Here is a 14,693-nt window from a genome sequence, read left to right as displayed (position 1 = left end):
TGGATAATGATGAAACACAACTCGAAGGTCAGAATAGGCTGTTTCAAAATATCCAGATATTGTTAATATAAAGAGATGGTTTGAGGTAAAACTCAAACAGTTTCTTGGCCTTAATATTTTTGCATTGGTTGGCAGAATAGGGACAATTGCTTGGCGAGAATCGGATAATTATGTAGCATTTTTTGAGAGCTAACCTGAAATAGCTCGTTCAATCAACTGCCATTCATACCTCTTTACATATTCCACCATTTCTTTAAATGGTCTTAAAGCTTCATAGGTCTCTTTGGACAGGAGATTGACAAAAGCAGCACATTTTAGTTCTGTTGAACATTTGGTGCATGAAATCATTATTAATCGACAGATTTTGGATAATTTTGTAACAAAATGCGCTAAAAAAACACAGATTTGTTTCATCTCCTGAATTCGCACTTTAAATAGCTCAGAAAATCGATAAGATTTGTTACTTTGTTATCCATACTGGAAACAAATGAAAGGATTATAACCCTTAGACTCCATGAGACGCGTTTTCGCGTCCTGAAACAGCCAAAATACCAAGTCCCAAAGGTTGGGTCCCAGGTCCCTAGGACTTGATTTAAAGGGGCATAAACCGAATGCTTTTTGAAAGAGTACAAAATTACCATTCCAATGGTACCAAAACGAGTGTCTAAATCAAAAGCTACAAGCTTTTACGCCATTTTGAATTTTCAAGTTTAAAAAAAAAAATCATTGAAATTTTTCAACTTTTTCAAAACTACTGCGCGCTCAAAGGGTTAACTAAATTTTTTAAAATTTTTTTTGAAGACTCCAAACTGCTCAAAATGACTGAAAATGAGAAATAGGAGTGATTTGAAGTTGTTTTGACCATAAAAAATTTTTATCAGGGGTCTCATTAACCCTTAGACTCCATGAGACGCGTTTTCGCGTCCTGAAACAGCCAAAATACCAAGTCCCAAAGGTTGGGTCCCAGGTCCCTAGGACTTGATTTAAAGGGGCATAAACCGAATGCTTTTTGAAAGAGTACAAAATTACCATAATGGTACCAAAACGAGTGTCTAAATCAAAAGCTACAAGCTTTTACGCCATTTTGAATTTTCAAGTTTAAAAAAAAAATCATTGAAATTTTTCAACTTTTTCAAAACTACTGCGCGCTCAAAGGGATAATTAATGATTTTAAAGGAAAACTCATTACTTTGATATCATATTATATAATATTATAGATGTATTATAGATGTATCTAAAGCATGGGATGGTTATTTCGTAGTTTTATTATTAAGTTGAAGTTTCGGTTTCTTTGACTGCTGTTATTAAGTTATCCAGATTATGACCCTCATAAAAAACAACTCCTGAACTTATGGGCTTATGCAATATTAATCAATTCTAAAAAATAACATTGGGACTAAGTTTACAGCCTTTTTCAGCAAAAGAACCGTTAATTAGCCTCCGTCTCGGAAGAGGACTGGGCCCGAATTTGCGGACGTTTTCACAGTTTCACTTTCGTTTTCGGCTATACGACAGCGTTTTCAAGCAGAAAGCAGAGGAAATCTGTGAAATTACCGTAAGTTGGTCTAATGTCGACATCCGTCTTCTAATTTCGACATCCTTCTTTATAGATAGGAATAATAAGAAGGTCAAAATCACTGATAGACTAAAGATTTTTCCTCTAATCGCGCTAATCAAAGTCAATCAGCGATTCCGACCTTATCCTCAGTTTCTATTGTTCCTATCTCTAAAGAAGGATGTCGAAATTAGAAGACGGATGTCGACATTAGACCAACTTACGGTATGGCAGGGAATGCTAACCTATTTTTCCAGTGTTTCTCAAGATTGGAGCAAGATTATTGTTCTAGAAAGTTCATAAAGGCCTAATAGTTTCAGATTAGTATGATTTCATAAGAAAAAACATTTACACCAAAGCTCCTTATTGATATGTGAAGGCTACCAAAAATAGCAATGTCCTCCATCAGAACTTTAACATAAGGGACAAGGACAGTCAAGAAGTCTACTTCTTTGTTGAAAATTTGCACAAAATACTTAGAGAAAATGGTACTATAGAAGCCCATTCTATACTCCTAAATGATAGTTGAAAGATCAGCAGTTGAGAGGGTTGATTAAAATAGAACTCAAAGCACAAAATAAAGTATACATATATATTTGTCCAGAAAGAACTGGCATGTTGTTTGCTTTGTTTTGGTGTTTAAAAATATGTACTTATCAGTCCTAAAAAAATACAAATTCGAATATAATGAGGGCAATGAGTCTGGTTAAATGTTACTATATTTACAAGAAAGGATTACTGAAAAAATACTACTGTATGTACTACTGATGAACTAAACTCAAAATTAAACTAAAACTTTACCATAAATTTACATTACGACAATTTAAAAATCTATCTTAAATAGCAACAAAGAAAAAAACATGGCTCAAAGTTTTAAAAACAGAGCTAGTCAGAGCTTCAATTCAGTAGGTATAGAGCTTTCAAAATTTGAAAACAGACACTGCATTGGTTACTACAAGACATACTATCCAAACGGTTTTTTCGATTCATGAATAAAATAAAGTATTTATCAAAAAAAGGTTCTCTTTTTTTTGGTAATCAATTCCAACAAACAACAATCAATATAACAGTTTTTTGAAAACCATCCCACAGTGTAAACATTATCAACCAACTAAACCCACACCGCCAAAATTGTAAAAATAAGTCAATATAATTTCTATCAACAATTTCTCGTAAAATGTTTTTTTTCCAACATTCTGATACCAATCATGGCTGGAGGCATCATGTATAGAGTGACTGTGTGGCATTTCATTGCTTTTAATGATCACGATACCAAACATCGACCAAACAAAACTGACGCCAAGCTAAAATCTGTCGATTAAAAATTTCCATGAAAATTATAATTGATGATTGAAACTTCAGTATCTCGTAAAATGCTTTTTTAATATTCTGGAGGTGTTCAAAGTTAGAGGTATCATATGTCGAGCCAAGCAATACATGAAAAGTCATTTGCTATTCCATTTGTCATGAGATATATGAGTCAAAAAATCAAACAAAAAACCAACAAATCATGTCTCTTCACTTTCATGTCACAACGTGTACATATGGGGTATCAGAAAGCCAATCCACAAGAAGAGCCATCTTCCTTTATTATGGAGTGTTCCAAAACTATTGGTAGGTTGTTTGGAAGTAAAGAAACTCACACAGTTTGTTTTATTTTGAAGATTTAACTTGAAAACAAACTGCATCTTTCCAGCAGAAACTCATGTTTCAACCTGCTACATAACATTGGTCAGTCGGGTCTGCTACTAACATGTAATAGTTTTATTATAGCCGAGCTTGAGAATCCGTAGGTAGAACTTGTAACATGTATTATGTGTACAATTATGTCAGTCGACTTGAATCATGATACATTACCCCCAATTTCACTGGATGCATTTTCGCTGTGAAATTATCCGCAAAATTTTCTGACCGCGTTCTGAGACGGAGGCTAATATACTGATATTATCAATTCTGTTACAAATTATCCAAAAAAGCGTCATTTAATGAAATTTCAGTAATATTTTAGCATTTCAATATCTTATTGCTCCCGAAGGGAGCCTGTGTTGCTTCACGAGGCCGTGCTGGGGATCAAGCTGGCGAAAAATTGTTCAAAAACGGGACGATGTAACCTAGTGACCGCATCTAAAAGATTGCCGTGTGGTGAGCTTTTAAGCTAGCTCGACCGCGCGAACAGATATTTTTTTTTTTTTTGATTGGTCAATAACTATATATTATGATAATTATTTTAACTATAAACACAAAAGAAGATATATACAATTAAATTTTCCTGGGTGGTTACCCGTACTGTTTTTTCTATTTATACTTTCATTTCATATATATTGCACTATATATATAAAAAAACTAACCCGAAAAGTGGGCCACGCACAAAAAAAAAAAAAACAACCTGAAAAGACCAGAACGACAAGAAACTGAAAAGACTCGAAAGATAAAAAGTAAAATAATAATCTATAAAATGTTTTCTGGGGTGAATATTTTTCCCCGTGATCCACGTAAACACCTTACGGTTGAACGTAAAAGTGAAAAACAAATCAATGTTCTCAATTTATTCGTCACGATTGACTGAGGAACCTTTCGCTTGTCGGCCAACAACTCGGATAGTCGTTGATAGAAACGAATGCATTCCACGCCCATTGCACCGTTAGCCGCGAAAACAAAACAATTGGTGTGAATGTTCCATTTTCGGATTGTCGAACGCGTTCTCCGTACATACGCTTCTTCTCGTTTTCGTTCGTCTTCAAACAGTTCTCAACTTTGGAATTGATGTGTCGCTGAGCAAAAAGGTTAAAAACCCTTACGTCAAAGAATGCTCGTTGACCATTCGTCCAAAAGTTAAGTGCGCTAATATCAAGTCTTGCTTCTCTGCTTTTGTTAGCTTGATTCGGGAGATCTTCATTACCGATGGGAAGCAAGATAGGTTCTTTTCGTACGTCGACGCAAACTTCGTTTAGCAGCTTGGCTGTGATGTCACGAATCTCGTTGTGACGCAAAGTTATGAAGCCACCCTTCTTACACGAAAGGGCATGAGCAACATCGAATTTCGCTCCACATGGACAATGTGTCGGGATTCTATCTAGGGGCCAATCGTATCGAATACGTATAGCGTCCCAGAACTCTTGTTTTGATAGTTCGTAACCTTCGTCTTTGATCGGAAGCACCGTCAGCCAGTTTTGAAACCCCCTTTGGTTGAGAGTTTCCATCTTTCGTTTGGTCGATTCATCGGATTCGTTCAGAAGTTGTTGAAGTTTGCCTTGATCTCGTAGATCTCGTTCTTTGCGAAGCTGACTTCTGGTCTTTTGATTCTCGTCATTCGATCCCAGAATCTGATTTTGAAGAGTTGTTGTGGCGTTCATCGAGTCTTGAAAGTTGCTTTCAGCTTCTTCTTCGAAGATTTTTAGTCCCAAGCCACCAAGACGTGGTGGTAAGGACAACATGATGCGTTCTTTATCGTTGATGATGTGACCACCAACCAGAGCAGGAATCAGCCGATGTCTGACCACTTCGTCAACTTGCTTGATTTCTTCGGAGATACCCGGGATCGTTCTCAGAAAATACGTCAGTTTGTGTTGATAGCTTGTAACATAAGCAGCATATGCCGATTGAGGATATGTGGCGGCTATATCAGCAAGGAGGATGATTTCATCCTTCCACTTGCTGATCTTTTCGTTGATGTAGTTTCGTTTGTTTTCGTCTGTCCCAATAACCGCGCCTAGATGACGTTCACCTTCAGTAGAGATCTGAATCTGTGTACCTACGAATACCTCGGTTGCTTCGGTGAGCTTGGTCTCTTTTACTATCAGCCAAGATTTCGATGGTTGCGGGAAGTATCCGTATGCAGGGCCAATTTCAAGGAGATGGTCCCACCATTGTTTGAGTGACTGAATGTCTCCTGCTGCGGTGATATCGTCTGCAAAACCCACCATCTTGTTGTGCTTGTCGGCAATCGCCATCAGCATGATATTCATCATGGGGGTTATTCCCAAAGCGTAGATGGCCATACCAAGAGGATCGCCTTGAGTTGTGCCTTCTCTGGATTTGAGTTCCAACCCTCCGATGACAAACAATCTTGCATGATTGGTGTAGCAGTTGGTGGTGTATGTAGCGATCTCAGGGCAGATGAACTTGATGTTATGTAATAGCACACCTCTATTAAGATTGTTGAACGCGTTTGCTGCGTCCACCAGAATTACTGCATCTGTATTTTCGTTGGAATACATCTTCCGCATTGCGTGTATTGCAGCTTCACTTCCTGATTGACGCCCGCACATCTGTGCTTTGTTGGTTGCCTTGACAACGTCTTTGGAGAAAGCTGACATGACAACCTTCCCCATAATTCGCCTCAGGACCTCTCCGACTCCAATTGGTCGTAGGCCCGGATTTTTGTCAAGCGGGACTAGTCTTGATGCCATCAATGGTGACAATGATGTGTCGTCGACTTCTTTGATGCAAATCGTCTTGATCAGCTCAGCAATCGCTTTTCTAAGATCGGAGCCAGCATCTCCATAGTCGCGAGACATTAGGATTGGTCTCCACCCATCAGCATCCATTCCAGATGGACCCGAACCACCACGTGTGATCTTCGCTGCTTCATACACCATCTTTTCGTCGATGACGTCAAATATTATGTTTTCGACCGTTGGAAGTGGACCTTGCATTAGAACGTCTTCACGCACTTCTCGTCCGATGGGATGTTTTGTCTTTAAAAGATCGATGGTGTTGGCGTTCAAAGGCAGCACACCCCCACTCATATTGTTTGTTAGAAGCTTTATCGCCGAGTTCACGTTCCCCTTGCTCATCCGTTCACGAAACTTTCTTGAAATCACATTGATGTTTTTCTTACGTTCAGTTTTCGGCAGTCGATTTTGTAGAGCTTGGGCCTCTCGTAGAAGCTGATCGAATTGTCCATTCTTCCAATGTGCCAATCTTCTTGTTAGCGCGTTGACATGGTCTTTGCTCTTAGATGTTCTCGATGGTTTCTGGAGCAGCAAAGCTGGCATAACATGAACAGCGTACATTGCACAAGTCTTGATAGGACTCTCAGCAACCCATTCGTTTATCAGTCTAGTCATTTCCCCGATATACTCTTTCCCTGATGCACCCTTGGGAAGCATAAACAGATTCTTCCGCCAGAAAACAATCTTTTCGTAGCAGTTTTTCAGGTAGACTATCGCCTCTTCCCCTGGAGTCGGGCCCCAAAAGAATTGTTGAGCAGGAACATCTGGAGTGTCTTGTTGCTGTCGGATTTCATTTTGTAGCAGTGGTGGTATCGGAGCAACTGGGGGTTGCGGTGCAGCTGGAGGTTGTCTGACATCGTTTGGTCGTTGAACCGCGCCATTGCAGAATCGTAGATGTTGAAGTACACCCCTGTTTGATCGATAGCTCCTACCGCATCGTCCACATCTTGCCTCCTCGACAGGCTCGTTTTGCCGGTTTCCAATGTTTGGTTGGACGGAATTGTCGTTTGTCCCTTCCATTTTAGCAAACAATGATTAAATCTTCTCAGAAACATTCACTTCTCTGCAAGTTTCTTCGCTAGAATGTTTCTTTAAACAATTTATCGTTCAGTTTACTTTTTCCGAAGCGGAGCATGACCGTCCGCCATTTTGTAACCGTTGTTATCTGAACAGATATTTTGCGTTTTTGGCGCTCCAAAGTCATAGCTTGGAATACAACAACACCGCGTGAACAGAAATTTAGCGTCTTTAGCGCTCCAAAGTCATAGCTTGGAATACAACAAAAAGCAACGAAGCAACTTGGGACCAGTTGGTTTCAGAAAGTAGAAGCTGTAGACTGTTCTGCAACTTTGATAGTAAGTATAAATACTATTTTATCAAAAGTAATGTTTCAGATAGGATGTATGATTGAAAATTATTTTAAAGAATTTCTTTTTGCTTTGTATCCTTGTTGTTACTTTTGGGTAATTATTATATATCAGAAATTGGAAAAAAACTTTGCATACCACCATTAACGAACCTTCTGTTTATCTCCAGGCGATGTCAATTGAATTCAATTGATCCAAATTTTCGTAATTGAACTATCAAATTTTATCAAACACAATCAAACTATAGGTGTTTGGTTACTGAACCTGATCGAAAAGACGACCCTGTCAAACGAAAGAAATATTTCTATCCCCAGACTAACAAATTGCGCTGCCAGATAAGTGAACCACGCGGCTGGATAAGTGAACGTGTTGTCACGAGTTAACGCATGGTCAAATAAGTTCGCATGAAAGCGGGCAGAATAGGTTATGGTGAAATTAACGCCCATGTGTGATCGCCCAATTGTTTAAGTACGTCTCGCAGACCACGCGTTCAGTCCGGGGTAAGTTTCAAAAAGTAATGTTAAAATCCTCGGACACGCAACAAGAAAATCCCTGGAGTCCGGGGAATCGGCAGGGTCGTTCGAACATAATTCAACTTTACCAGAATCTTTTAGTTTCGTGACTGTTCGATTTGGTTGCGGTAATCTAACACCTATCGTTTGATAATGTTAGATTAGATTGGTACCCGTGAAAAAGGGTAATTTGCTTCATTTGAGGAGACTTTACATTGCCTCCAAACTGCAGACCTTTCTTGGTCTGCACTTTGTCTAAGCTAAAATGTAAATTAAATGATGTAAATTAAATGTTTTTGACTTTTGAATTTTTACAATTTTATTACCAGAAAGCTCTACTATTTGGAGGCGATACCAGTTTCCCTCCAGTGATTACCCTTTTTCACAGTAATCAAACAGTCTGATTGACATCACCTGGATATTTATTACAAATTATCTATTGACAGTTTCTTCTTCTCTATTCCTATTTCAGCTTTATGGTTTTGCCTTCCAGCCTTCGCTCATTCACCATGACAAATACCATATTAAACCATTAAAGTAGTTTTACACGTTGGATGTGTACCGCTTCAAATACGCTGAGTTTGCACAAAGATAGCAGTTGCTAAACCAATCATCAAACTTCATTTTAACATAACATTTTAATGACAAGAGAGTTTTGACTTTAAAATGTTGAACAAGAATTGGAATGAATTGTCTGCGTTTTTAATGGGGCTGTGCAATGTTTGTGCAATGTGACACCAAAACAGCAACCATTTTAACCGAACCTCCACAGAATCATCTTTTTTGTACTGTCCAAGAAACATGGATCTGTTTGTTGTTGAAGAGGATGTGATGATAGAGAGAAAAAGCTGACCAGAAAGCAGTATGTCCCATGTTATCTCAAGTAATCCCATTTTAGAGCAGTTGACGGTACACAAACTTGACATTAACACTCCTTTTGTTGGAGAAATTCCTGAAGGATATTTCATGTTATGTTCCTGTTGTTTGGTTGTATTTTGAATCATTTTGGTTTTGGAGTGCTTCTGTATCCACTGTATTCTTTACAACAATATTACATTACGATATAGACAACAACTTTGCTGAAAATTATATCATTGTCAAAGTATAGTCTTGGAGATTATAAATTCATGTTTTGATATGTTTCTTTTTCTATTTCTATTTCTATTCAATAATTCAGAGGGTACATACGTACAATTTCCTGAATGTAAAATAAAATGGTAATAAAATAAAATCTATCTAAAAATATAATAAAATCTAGAATTTAATAAAAAGGCAACCACTTTGGATTAAGAGGTAATTGAATATTGCAGAAAAAATAATTTAGATTACTGAGGAATTTAATTGGTTACCAAAAGAGCTACATGGCTGTATTGACATTGAAAACAAACTAAAAGGCTAAAAATGTGAACGATAAAATATGTGAAGGATAAAAACAATTCTGAGTAAAACATTTTATTAACTAATATATAAAACATAAGATAAATTGAAATAAATTAGATTGCAAGGTTGAATTGAGGAGAAAAACTACAGAAGAAGTTATGACCTCACGCATCACTGAGAGAATTTTGAAAACTTGATAAGACAAGACAAGATTAATTAACACTGAGATTTGAAGCAAACTTAAGAAAATAATCTATTTGAGGAAGGCCACTAATTTATCATTAAATATATCTAACGACTCAGCATTAACCAGACCAGCTGAAAGCATATTCCATTCTTTGATTGTGTATGGGTAGAAGGAGTAGGTATACCGTTGAATTGCACCTTGGATTGGCTGAAATCGAAGATCATTGCATCTCTGAGGTTTAATGGTATTAGGGGGCATGAACTTGATTCCATGGTGAAACTGGTAGAGAGATGTTAAGCGCTTGACTGTACGCCTCTGCTCCAATGTTTGCAGGTCAAGGTTCTTAATCATACTAGTTGGAGAGGCTTCTCGTTGCCATTGATTAGAAATCCATCTAGCTGATTTTCGTTGTACAGACTCTATGTGTCGATTGAGTTTTAGATTTCCTACTGGGTCCCATACTATTGATGCATATTCGATTATGGGTCGTACAAAGGTTTTGTAGCATTGGAGTTTAACTTCCTTGTCACACATTCGAAGATTTCGTTGCAAAAAATGTCGACAGTTATGAGCCTTTGCAGACGTTGTTGTGATATGTTTGTTGAATGTTAATTTGCTATCCAAGATCACTCCTAGATATTTAGCTGATTTTACCAATTCGAGATTGTAGCCATGGATTGAATATGTTTCTTCAGTTTTTTTGTGTTTATTTGTAAATCGCAGGACTTTACATTTGTCAGCATTAAACTCCATGGACCAGTCCTTTTCCCATTGGGTAAGGTGGTTCATGTCATTTTGCAGATCTCTGGCATCTTTGATTGATTTGATGGATTTGTAAAGTAGAGCGTCATCAGCAAAAAGACTTATCTCTGAGGATGTGACTGCTAATGATATGTCATTTATATATACTAAAAACAGCAGGGGTCCCAGTACCGATCCTTGTGGGACTCCGGATGTTACTTTTCCCTCTGGTGATTCTACGCCTCTAACGAGTACTTTTTGGGTTCGGTTACTGAGAAAATCCTCTATCCAAGTCAACAAGTTGTTTTTGATTCCATAGAAGCTTAGCTTTAAAAGTAACTTGCGGTGACAAACTTTGTCAAAGGCTTTACTGAAGTCCAAAAGTATAGCATCAGTTTGCCCTTTTTCATTCAATATCTTGACTAGATCATTAACAGTTTTTACTAATTGTGTCTCACAGGATCGTTTCTTTCTAAATCCATGTTGTCGGTCAGTGAGGATGTTTTGCTGCTCTAAATGGTTGATTATGTGACTGTGAATTATGTGTTCGAGTGTTTTACATAGTACAGATGTTAGGCTCACAGGGCGGTAGCTTTCAGGGTTTGATCTGCTTTTGTTGTTGCCTTTATATAGCGGAGTAATGGTTGCTTTGCGCCAGTCATCTGTAATTTTTGATTGCTTCAGCGAAGCTTGAAAGATGAGAGTAAGGGGTTTACTTATTATATCAGCACACTCCTTCAAAATTCTGGTGGAAATTTGATCTGGTCCATTAGCTTTGCTGGGGTTGAGCTCTGAAAGTAATTTTTGAACACCTTGTTTGTTATGTTTGTTATTTTTATTTTTGTTATTGTTGTTTCAAAGAAAATGCTTTTGAGAAGAAAGTCATTCTAATTATTTCCTGAAGATTATTCAAAGACCCTGCCATAAAGCATGAAAAACTTTGTAATTCAAGCTTTATAAGGTATCTATTAAAGGGGGCATGTTTAGTGCAAGCTATGGCTGAGAAAAATTGAATACTTTGCAATATCACTATTTCTGACAAAAATAAACACGGCATTTCGCTTTTTCTGAATTTCAATCAATCACTGTCAAATGCCTGTCATCGGGAGCATCATAGCGAAAGCTACTTGCTAGTCTAACTTGTTTATATGTTTATGTTTTAAGTTTAACTTTCTATGTTCTATATCATTGAAGTTATTGAAAGATTACGATTTTCTGACTAAGTTACTTCATTATCCAATATCTTCGTTCCCATAAGCTAAAACCCGTCCGAATAACAACAGGTGGTAGTTAAACTTTGATACTTTTATTCATTTGTTATGCATTTATCAAAAAGTGTTTTTCCAGCTCGAACTGTATTGAAAAGTTACATTTTTATCCATTCTCGTTCAACTAACCAGAGAAAGTGAAATTTGGCCTTTTCAGGGGCTTTGTAACCATGTTACCTAATTATCCAGCAAATTTTGTTGACTTAAGTACAATACGATTTTTTTGATTTTTTGATATGTCACAGAGCTTGCATTTTTTAATGAACATGTCCCTTTATGAAGAAAATTAGCATGGTTTCCCAGCTCTCCCAAAATCCTTTCCTTCAAAATAAACTATGAAGCTTTATTGAGCAGACCTTTTTTTCTTAACAGGAACCTTTGAGATTTGCAGGATTTATCATTCTCTCAAGCTGGTCAGACCTTATTTAGGAACTTAGGAAATTTGCATTAAAACAAGAAATAAAAAATAATTCATACTTGTAGACTTTAAGTGATGCCTTTTACAAGGGCCTGGGCAGCATTTACCACAACACTTCAGTTGACAACCTTTTGCAGCTGAAGAACCCGAACATCTGGCACTGCTTGCACAGATACCATCTCTTATACGCTGGTTCAAGTCACTGCAATCAGAAGTTTTTTGTTGTTCTTGAAGAACTTTCTTTTGGTTCTTCTTAACTTCAACAATCGATGCAACCAGATCATCAAATTCATCCATAATAAGAGGTCTTGACTTGAACTCATCTAACATTTCTTTTAGCTTTTCTTGGTCAAGTGGTTTGTTTGGAGATCTTCTAAGTTGCCTTTGGCGTTCATTGGAGAATCTTGCAGAGAAGTATGGTGCCTTTTGCCAATGTGACTCAGCAATTTTCAACACATCAATGATATCCTGGAAATCTTTTATTCTGTAAAGAATATCTAATGAAACTGCTTTAGGGTCAATTGTCTCAATATCACCTGCAAAACATTTCTTTAAAATTTCATCTTTGTTTTTACGTAGGCAAGATAAATTTTCTGACGCAGCTTTGATTGCATTTCCACCGGTACCACTAGCATGGCTACTCTCCAAGGTAGGGTCTGCTCCGATAGATAACAAATGATGCACAATTTCAAAATGACCATTTCTTGCCGCAGCAATGAGAGGTGTGTCATCATGCCATTGTAAAAGTTCAGCTCCTTTTTTTTCAGTTCGCTTTATTAAAACATTAATAATGTAAGCTCTTTCACACAGAGCTTCCCTTTTGACGACAGAAAGAGCTCCTGATTTTGCGTAATATAAAATCTTAGGTGTCTTTCCATCAAATGAGAAAAATGTTCTATCATGTTGTTCAAAACTATCGTCAGACTCTGTTGCATCATTTTCAGAGCATATTTCATCATCTTCAATGTAGTTATCAGAAAGAGGATCTTCAGATACTGAGGATTCCGATTCTGATTCTTCAGAATCGTAATCTGGTGATGGTACGAAATCATCTTCCCAATCATCTGGTAAATCTCCACCATTATCTGAAAAATATTAAAGTATTGTTAAACAACTTTTTACAATTTCTTGTATTTTAAGTAAGATAACAATTGATTATTATCTTTTTTCTCAAAAACGAATATTTGAACATTTTCTTCATAACTTTGAAAAGGATGAAGAAAATTTAGTAGTAAAGTTTAAAATTTGAAATTACCTATCTTATTCCGCCACAGAAAAGTTTACTATGATAACAGTTCTAATTTTCTCAGAATCTTCTTTCCAATTTAACTTTTTTGAAATCCAAAGCTTGAGATAATTAAAAAAGCCAATTAGTAGCAAGTTCTTTGTTGCTACCTAGAAGTAAATATTTCGAAAGATTTTAGAAGAACCATATTGATTTTATTTTTAAACTTACCCATTATAGAGAGTAGTTCAGCAACTTCCTTTTCAGACAAAATATCTGGTGGTGCTGGATCGATACCATATTTGATTTTCCTCTTGAAAAGCATACTTTGAACTGATGTTTCCTGAGCTTCTCTATACAGAACACAGTTCTCATCCATCATTCTGTCTCGGAGCTGTTCACACATATAGATACCAAGTAATCTATCAGAAGTGTTTCGAAACACTGCAATGCCTACCTCACCAACCATATCAGGTATTTCATAAGGCAGAAAAAGTGCTTTTCCAATAGAGCGACCACTCTGATTGACGTCCCAATAAATAATACAATCAACTTCATTACGATTGGATAAAGATAATTGACGAGGTTGTGGTTCTTCAGATGTGAACAAGAGAAAAGGGAAGTTACTGAAAGATTGCTTCCATGACCAGGTCTCTTTACAAAGATTGTTATTTTGTCCTTTGTTACGAGACTTACAATGATCCAGCACAGCAGGATCATCCAAAAGATATTTCTCATAAAATTGGATTACATTTGTGTCTTTGATTTCATTTTCCCAATAACTCCCAGCTAAAATAGTATGATCTGTTTTAAAACAGGACCTTATATTCAAGACATGGACCAAATCTTTTACTGATGGAATATAACCCTGTGTAGACATTTCAACAGTGATCATTGGTGAGCACTTTCGATAAGAATTGGCAAAAACAGCATGTTGTTTGATATTCAATGTTTCCCCATATGTGCGCAAACATGTCAACTTTTTCCCATTAACAGCTTGGTCAAGGTCATGAAGATCAGCTATCCAAAGTTTAGTTTCTAGCTGAAGCTGTAGGCTTACCATTGTAATTTCCAGTTTTTTGAAAATCTAAAAGATAGATGGGAAAATATTTTCTGATTTAAAAGATACGATTTGGCCAAATAACCTTTGCTGTCGAGTCTCTAAATAAACATTCAGGTAGGTCATTTATCAAACTGTAAATGATCATGTACACCCCCTTCTTATAGACCCACTGGGAACCTTTCCCACTGGAAAAATCGGCCAAAATATCATCCATTAATGCTTTTTTTAAATGGCTCGAACATGCCCCGCGCAGGTCCTTCCAATTTTAAGTCATGATGTTCAGGCCAGATTTTTTGGAAATTTTCTTTGACTGTGCATTTAATTTCATTTTGGACCCGATTTTTATATCTTAAATCTCGGGGGGGGTACTACCCTTGTCGACCGACGGGGGTGCTCCGCTGAGGTTCGAAAAATGGACCCTACGTGGGACTCGAAATTTGCGAAAAAAGTGACCCTGAATGGGACTGAAATTCCAAAATTTTCTACTTTTTCCCCAAATTTTCCAAAAAAAGGCACCCTACGA

At 37.0% G+C, this 14,693-nt stretch overlaps 1 protein-coding gene across 1 annotated transcript in view; it reads right to left on the bottom strand.

The window, feature by feature from the left end:
• LOC136797572 (uncharacterized) overlaps nucleotides 1-14,194 on the bottom strand; it is a 64,335-nt gene extending 50,141 nt beyond the window's left edge. The window contains exons 1-2 of the mRNA XM_067054162.1: nucleotides 13,339-14,194; nucleotides 11,942-12,967 (exon numbers count right to left, since the gene is read on the bottom strand). Coding sequence (XP_066910263.1) covers nucleotides 11,942-12,967; nucleotides 13,339-14,170 — 1,858 coding nt within the window. The 5' untranslated portion in view covers nucleotides 14,171-14,194. The remainder of the gene's footprint in view (nucleotides 1-11,941; nucleotides 12,968-13,338) is intronic.
• Nucleotides 14,195-14,693: the final 499 nt, after the last annotated feature.

Source organism: Clytia hemisphaerica, unplaced genomic scaffold, assembly GCF_902728285.1.
Source record: "Clytia hemisphaerica strain Z4C2 unplaced genomic scaffold, Clytia hemisphaerica genome assembly, whole genome shotgun sequence".
NCBI classification, from domain to species: Eukaryota; Metazoa; Cnidaria; class Hydrozoa; order Leptothecata; family Clytiidae; genus Clytia; species Clytia hemisphaerica.
This window is presented reverse-complemented; position numbering and strand designations above follow the sequence as displayed.